The sequence below is a fragment of the Cornus florida genome, unplaced genomic scaffold (assembly GCF_030987335.1).
Source record: "Cornus florida cultivar Cherokee Brave unplaced genomic scaffold, ASM3098733v1 CherokeeBrave_3.0.0_Hap2_Chr07, whole genome shotgun sequence".
NCBI classification, from domain to species: Eukaryota; Viridiplantae; Streptophyta; class Magnoliopsida; order Cornales; family Cornaceae; genus Cornus; species Cornus florida.
The window spans coordinates 8436163-8444909 of record NW_026775577.1 but is presented as its reverse complement, the minus strand read 5'-3'; the positions used below and the strand labels follow the sequence as shown (position 1 = coordinate 8444909).

Below are 8747 nucleotides of genomic sequence, written 5' to 3'. Positions count from 1 at the left end.
ATCGTAGGAATTACAAGAATAAAAAATCAGTATTCCCCAAAAATGAATACTATTCTAAAGAAAAGTCTAGACCTAAAAAGAAATTTAGTAAAAACACTTCTAGAAAAAAAGATTACAAAGATACCAAAGATGTAAGCAAAATTAAATGTTACAAATGTGGTCGACTAGGTCACTTTGCAAAAGAATGTTATGCCAAAAAGAAGATGAATCAGTTACAAATTTCTGATGAAATTAAAGACTCTATCTACTAGATACTCCAGTTAAGAGACACTGATGATAGTACTAGTGACCCAGAACTCAGTTCTTCCTCCCAGTCATCTGATAATTCTCCTAGTTCCCCCAACATTACATTAGGATGTAAAGATAATTGTTACAATCCCAATAAGTCACTTAATATTCTCACAAAAACTGATGAACAAGATCATCTACTTATTGATTTAATCAGCAAAGTAGATGACCCTGAGTTAAAAACCTTATATCTTAAAAAACTTAAGGTATTATTGGGTAACTCATAAACTGAACCCCCAATGGTTAGTAAACCCAATTTTAGCCTATGTAAAACATTAGAAAGGTTTAATAACCAGCCTAAAGAAGTCACCATTCGGGACCTTCAGACATAAATTAACATAATCAAAACCGAAATTAAAAATCTCAAGTTAGAAAACCAAGTCATAAAAAATGATATCAAAGAGTTAAACACAAACCCTGCATTTTCCTTCAAAGGAAAAGAATCATCTGATGAAGAAGGCTCTGAACATTCAATACATTCAGAACTCTCTCAAAAACTCCAAACTTTAAATCACATATCATTCCAGAAATGGTATGCTAAAGTTACCCTTATCATCAACAAAGATTTCAAACTTTAAGTCATTGCTTTGATTGATATGGGAGCTGATCTTAATTGCATTCAGGAAGGTCTCATACCAACCAAATACTATGAGAAAACCTCTGAAAGCCTAAGCTCAGCTAATGGAAATAAAATGGATATAAAATACAAGTTATCTAAAGCTCATATTTGTCAAAACAATGTATGTTTCAAGACATCCTTTGTTTTGGTAAACAATATGACTGATAAGTTAATCCTAGGAGTTCCATTTATCTACCTTCTTGATCCATTCACTACTAATAATGAAGGATTAGTCACTCGTCCTTTTGGACAAGAAGTCCAGTTTAAATTCCTAAGCCCCCCCCCCCCCCCCCCCCCAGGAAAGAATTGAAATCTTAATTGATTCCTCTGTTTCCAAATCCGTAAACCTACTTTAAAGTGAAACTCAACAGTTAGAATTTTTAAAAGAAGAAGTTAATTATAAACGCATTAATAATCAGTTAGCTGATCCAGTGCTTTAACAAAAAATTCAAGATTTCGAACGACAAATTAAAAACCAAGTTTATTCTAATCTTCCAACTACCTTTTGGCATAGAAAACAACATTCAGTTAAGTTACCTTACATTAAAGGCTTTAGGAGAAGACACATTCCCACTAAGGTAAGACTAATCCAAATAAATCCTGAAGTTATGGAATTTTGCAAGAAAGAAATTTCTGATCTTTTACATAAAAAGATCATTAGAAAAAGCAAGTCACCCTGGTCATGCCCAACTTTCTATGTTCAGAAAAATTCTAAAATAGAGAGAAGAGTTCCTCATCTAGTTATAAACTACAAGCCCTGTAATAAGGTTTTAGAATGGATCAGGTATCTTATTCCCAATAAGAAAGACCTTATTAGCCGCCTAAGTCAGGCAGTCATTTTTTCTAAATTTGATATGAAGTCAGGATTTTTGTAAATTCGTTTGAGAAAAAAAAAGAAGATAAGTATAAAACTGCTTTCACCACTCCCTTTGGTCATTATGAGTGGAAAGTCATACCATTTGGATTAAAAAATGCCCCCAGTGAATTTCAAAATATCATGAATGATATTTTTAATCCTTATAGTCATTTTTCCATTGTTTATATTGATGACATTCTCCTCTTTTCAAAGTCAATTGAGGAACATTGGAAACATTTAAAAACGTTTCTTGCTGTCATCCAAAAAAATAGTCTTGTAGTCTCTGTTTCAAAAATCAAGTTATTCCTAACCAAAATCCGCTTTTTAGGTTATCACATTTATCAAGGCCACATCCGTCCTATTGACTGATCAATCCAATTTGCCAATAAGTTCCCTTATGAAATTCTTGATAAGTCACAACTCCAAAGGTTTTTAGGATCTCTCAATTACATTGCTGATTTCTACAAAAATCTTCGTAAGTAATGTAAACCACTCTTTGATCATCTTCAAAGTAATCCTCCTCCATGTACTTCTGTTCATTCTAGTATAGTCAAATCTATCAAACAATATGTCAAGTCATTGCCTTGTCTTGGCATTTCAACTACTGATTCTTTCAAAATCATTGAAACTGATGCCTCAGACATTGGTTATAATGGCAACCTCAAACAACGGGTCAGTCCAAATGCACCTAAACAATTGGTTTGATTCTATTCTGGTGTTTAGACAAAAGCACAAAGTAATTACAGTACTATTAAAAAAGAAATTTTATCTATTGTTTTATGCATTAGTAAATTTTAAGATGATATTTTAAACCAAAAGTTTTTAGTTCGAGTTGATTGTCAAAGTGCAAAATATGTTTTAGAAAAGATGTTAAAAATATTACTTCTAAACAGATTTTTGCCCTGTGGCAAGCCATATTAAGTATATTTGATTTTGATATAGAATATATTAAAGGCTGTAACAATTCCATTCCAGATTTTCTCACCAGAGAATTCTTGCAGAAATCTGATGGCAGACCGGCAGCCTCCCCAGGGGCCTCAACCAGTTAAACCCTTTGATATTTGCTCAGGCAAAGCTTCACTTACCCGATCACAGTCACAATCCTCTTCTGCCCTAGCAGTGGTCAACCGGTTCCAACCACTTGCCTCCCAATCAACTTTTAAGTTAGCTCTGGTCAATCCAACACCAGACCCTTTCCAAGTCCAAACACAAGTTCAGACCCAGTCCCAAGTCCAAAAATCAACTACTAGAAAGCCATCAAGTCCATATTATGAAAAAGCACATGTTGTTCTATTCCACATTGAGCCACACCTTAGTCACATTAAAGACCCTATAGAATTAGCTCGCTCTTATTTTCCAAGTAACCTTCACTATGCCCTAAATCATCCTCATAAAACTCTTGGGTTTTACAGAGATATTCTGTACCATACAGAGTCCATAACCATTAAGACAACTTATGATTGCAATGATTCTTCCAAAGTCATTTACCACTCCCTATATATCCGACGGATTATCTCCATGGAAGAATATGGCAGTCATCCCTACTTACCCCAACCACTGCCTAATCATAATATTCAGTTTACATATTATGATTATGTATCAGCCTGGTCCTCCATATTCCTATACCAAAATGAGTCGTATACTCATTCTTGGTTTCTCAATTTTGATAGTCATTTCAAAAGTTAACTCCCTACCTGGTTTCTGCATTGGTGGTCTCATCATAGCGCCATTCCAGAAATCTTGCCACTTTCCCTTGCAGATCAAGTCAAATACTTCCACATAGTTCATAAAGTTAACAAACACAGTTCACCATTCCCAGTCCTCTTATTATTTTGCTGTAAGTATAAGGTCCCATAGATATTCAAATGGCAATACGATATCCAGGATAACATGCTCATCCGTCGCCACTATGTTAAATGGTGGGACATTTTCAAAATTAACAGAATTATTGGATACATTGAAGATGATTACCCAAAGCAAACCTCAAGATAAGTCACTCCACCACCAAAACAAGCCATTCAACAAAAACAGTCTTCTCCTACAAACACTATTACATCTACCAAATCTCGGAAGCATATTCCCAAGTCAGAAATTAAGGAACTCAAAAGGATGGCAGCCACACTGACTGATTGCATCCAAGAACTATCCCAAGATGAAGAAAAAGCAGATGATGCTTCCTCTGCTGCTAAGTCAAGTCACCCACAAGATCCTTATTATGATCTTCAGGATGCCCAGAATCCATTTGAATTATAGGCCAGAAAAAGTCAAAATCACTATTTGGCCAGAGTTCCTATTTGCTACAGTACCAAGTCAACATTACTATTTGTTACAGTACTGTCGGCAGATCACTATTTCTATAGTCACCCGACAAAACACTATTCATCTACAGTGCCGTCATTGTCAGCGCAAAAGGACAGGAATAGTAACATCTACAGTAAACCTCAGTCAGAAAAGTCAGAAGTATCTTTCAAAGCCAAAAGTTACGTAGCAGATTCCGGAAAGATGTCTCCAATAGTCCTTCAACAGTGCAGAAACCCAGCTATAAAGAAAGAAGCCAGTCCATCGGATAGGCAGGCTTCATTCAGAGGGAACTCAGGCTTCAGTTTTCATATTATCAATCTTCATTTGTAATATTCATATTTTTCTATCTTCGTTGTATTACATCTCCAGTATGTTGTATACCACCATCTACCAGTAAATTATCAGTTTGTAAGTTATTATATTCTGTCGTAATTATCTTTCATTAATATCAGTTAATTTCAGTCAATTTATTTTGTTATACTATATTAAATTATCATTTAATTTCAGTCAATTTATTTTAAGTTATTGTGCGCTTCATTATGATATCGAATTGAAATAAATATGTATATATATACTATAACTCTTAATCAGATCCCAATTCTACTTACCTTAAAGCAATAGAAAAGAAAAATATATATATATATATACATATATATATATACATAGTCTACTAACGTGAATACTTATTATATATATATATATATATATATATATATATATATATATATATATATAATATTATAACTATATATAATATATACAATGACTGTCCATATCAATAATAATACTATTACTATTTATAATATAAATTATAATAATAATAATAAACTATCCATATCCATCCTTTAAAATATAAAAAAATAAAATAAAATATTTAAATCCCTAAATAAATAAACTTCATCACATAGCATTTAAACAAATCAATTCATACTGATAATTAATTAAATATACCATTAAAGTACACAATTAAAATTAATCAATTAATTCAATTACACACAAAAACAATTAGCCACCTAATCAAATAATCAATTAATCAATTAAAAATACAATAAAACAATTAAATAAATCCTGAAACTATCCTTTTAAAATTAGGAATATTACATGTACGCTCACCAATTGAGCTCAAAGTTGTCCCTTCGATTAGAAAAAAGAGTCCATATATGCCTTGGAGCAGCTGCTTTGTTTGCCACTTCAAGACCTCTGAAACCAAGTCCCGTACATTCTTTAGGCTGACAACATGCTTCCCAATTGACCTTAGTCCCTTTGTGCTTAAAGTCAGTGCTTGTCCATAAGAATTTCGTATAAGTTTATTAATCTCTGTGATCACTGCCATGGGTAGGATGAAGAGGCCAGTGGTTAATCCTGCTTGTGATCCTTTCCACCAACCCTCTACAATCATTAGAATTGAGTCTAGTGGTGATTAGGGGCACTCCCAAATACCTTATAGGTAGTGAACCACAATCAAACCCTGCCAAGGCCTTGATGTCATCAATTAGTACACCATCCACTCCAGATACAAAGAAGGAGTTTTTAGAGCTATTGATAGAAAGACCTGAGAGTAAAGAAATGGTCAAGTGCTTGTTTGAGAGTAGTGATAGAGGATAAATTCCCCTGGGAGAACAGTAGAAGATCATCAGCAAAGATGGATGGGAAATGGCCAATTTCCTACATCTTGTATGGTATTTGAAATCTGGATTATTAGTAATGAATCTTTTGATGATTGATTTTTTTTTTTTTTTTTAAAGGTAAGCTTGTATATAAGGTTGAAGAATTTACAGTGAGCCCCAAATGGGGAAGACCGACAACAAAAAGGCTACAACCAAAACAAATTTTGAAACTGCTACAAACAAAATATTCCAAAGTTAAACCATTCATTTGATGATAGATGATAGGACATCCATAGCCACCACAAAAAGCAGGGATGAGATAGGATCACCTTGTCTTAGCCCCTTAACACCTTGGAAATGACCATGGAATTCCCCATTTATAGATACAATGAATGATGGGGAAGTAATGCAGACTCTAATCCATTCAGTGAATAGGAGAGAGAAACCAAGTAGGACCAAAGTATTCAACACAAAATCCCACCCCAGTGAGTCAAAAGCCTTCCTTAGATCTATCTTCATTGCACACCTAAGGGGGGGAGAGATGCCTATAATAATCATGGAGTAATTCTTGTGCTAAAAACACACTGTCCCCATTTGTCTTCGTCTTTTGACCATGCTCAGTCTTAGTTTGTCTATTTGACAAGCGAATGTGAAAGAGTATGTATGCCGACCCTCTTTATCCCACAACAGAGACTCTGTCCAATTCTTAAAATGTGTTGATTTAATGAATGCAGTAAAGTTTAATAAAGGATGCCAAAAAATACCTTAAATAAAAATGTAACATTTTATTCATGAATTAACAACTAGTACAGTGTAGATCAATTTCAAATTCCTTTAATTGCAAGAAAGAGTACCTGAAAAACCCCAAGTGTTACAAGATTAACTGGAATGTAAAGATTAACCCAAGTGTTACAAGCAAGCTAGAACAATTAATAAGAAAACTATTTGGTATATTCCATCGGGCTTCCTTAAAAATTGTACCCTCCATTATACCAGTTAATTATATGATCATCTCCATAATAATTGGCAGTGGCTTGATTTTGGGTGGTCATCTTGTTATCACCTTCCCTTCCTTGGTCCAAATGAGCCTGTGCATCATCCAGGTTCCACAAGTCACTCCATAAGCCATCCTCCATGATGGCGTCGAACCACGGTGTAACATCTTGATACATCACAGGCAAGCATGGATCCTTCACAGTAGAGTACATGGCAACCATCTCTTCCTGGCCTTGTGCCTCGGTCTTCTTCTCGTCGCTCACAGCTTCTTCATGAGGTAACAACACCTTATTATTTATGTCATCTTCTTGCTGCTGTTGTGTCTCCAGAAGAACTCGAGCTCTTCTCTTCTCTTGCCTTTGAGAGGGCTTCCCTTTCTTCTTGAAATGAGTTCTCCAGTAGTTCTTTATCTCATTATCGGTTCTTCCAGGCAAGTATCGAGCAATAGTAGACCATCTGTACAATAAAAATTAACCACATATATTAGCTAATGTGTGTGTGTATATATATATATATATTTGGAGGGAAAATGAGAGAGACATTACTTGTTACCCCACAGGGCATGTAGTTCAATAATAATGCCTTCCTCTTGAGGTGTTAATTGGCCTCTCTTAAGACCTGGCCTTAGATAGTTCACCCACCTCAGCCTGCAACTCTTCCCATTCCTATTCAATCCTGAAAACCGAAAAAATAATAAATAAATATATAAAAATGAAAAACATATCTTGAAAACATAGGGTAAAACAATACAAAATTTATAATATGTGTGTGTGTGAATTAGTACCTGTAGACCTAGCGACAGAACTCCACCTTCCCTCTCCATGGATGCTTATGAATTCAGTAAGCAACTTGTCCTCCTCGGGTGTCCATGGTCCCTTCCTCCACCCTTGCTCCGGAGCTCCCCAACCCATCAGCCCAACCATATTCGAACTTCGATCACTCGTAGAATATATTATATTTGTCTCCAATATGTATGACACAAATTGCATCACAGATTCACTTCTATATATATACCCCTCCCACAACACCAGTCACTTCAAGTCCTTTTTAGCAACTTAGTGATCTCATTCCCACTCAATCTTTCAAAAAAAAAAAAAAAAAAATCTCTCTAGCTCTCTATTACAGAACAAGTACTCTATTGTCCCCCAATTTTTCACACAGGTGTCACCAAATTGTGCTCTATGCAGATTTGTGACCAACCACAATCAACCAAGTGTAACATCTAAATCCTAGTCACCGTATCACAAAACGTCACAATCTTATATATTCCAAACATCACAATTCCGTGACACAAAAACACATTCATCGTCACAAGATTAAAGAGAGCCACATAATCTTGATTATTCAGTGGGGTTGTTGATGGTTTTCATTGTGAAAATGGCTTCTGCGCCAATTGTAGCGCGACACCTGGTCAACGGGCGTAATTCTTAATTGCATGCTTTAGAGATAATTAAGTACTACTAATTATGACTAATGTAAAAGCTAGCACATCGAAGCTTCTGGGATGCTAATTTGGGTAATGGGGGATTAGAATATGTGAAAATGGACTACTTTGGTGTGTCATCTAGCAGACGCGTGGCGATTTTCGTGTAGTTAAGTACATTCTTTTTGAATAATTAAGCATTGTTTAAGTAGCTAAACTTAATAATCTATTAGCATAATGCCATATATAGGTATTTCTGGTTTAACTTAAACCATTCATTAGTATAAAGTTTTAAAAGATTATGGAGAGTTGAGTTCAAGATCTAGTAAAAAGTTTTGAAGATCATAGTCTGGAATGGTTTATTTGATAGACTAAAAAGAAGATTCAAAGCTTTTTGGTCTTCCCCTTCAAAGTGGAGTGGTGTGTTTGGAAGGCATTTTAAAAAATGTTTGTTAAGCTTGTCATTAAGTGTTGTTAATCATGCTATATTTTGTAGTGATGAAGCTCAATCAAGGGCCAGAAATGCACACTTTTTGTGAGAGTTCATCTGAGCCGTCCATGTATAGAATAAGTGGTGGAGAAGATGCCGAAGAAATCTTTATTAGAAAAACGTGTTAATCTTCGTGCGTTTCTCTCTCTTTACAGGTCATAGAAGAT

The 8747-nt window shown here is 34.8% G+C and overlaps 1 protein-coding gene across 1 annotated transcript; it reads right to left on the bottom strand.

The window, feature by feature from the left end:
• Nucleotides 1-6639: 6639 nt before the first annotated feature.
• On the bottom strand, nt 6640-7941 carry LOC132316205 (MYB-like transcription factor EOBII). Its single transcript, XM_059814712.1, has 3 exons — nt 7452-7941; nt 7213-7342; nt 6640-7123 (listed from the first exon to the last, which is right to left on the bottom strand). The coding sequence occupies exons 1-3, from the start codon at nt 7654-7656 to the stop codon at nt 6640-6642; spliced, it is 819 nt and encodes a 272-aa protein (XP_059670695.1). The 5' UTR covers nt 7657-7941.
• Nucleotides 7942-8747: the final 806 nt, after the last annotated feature.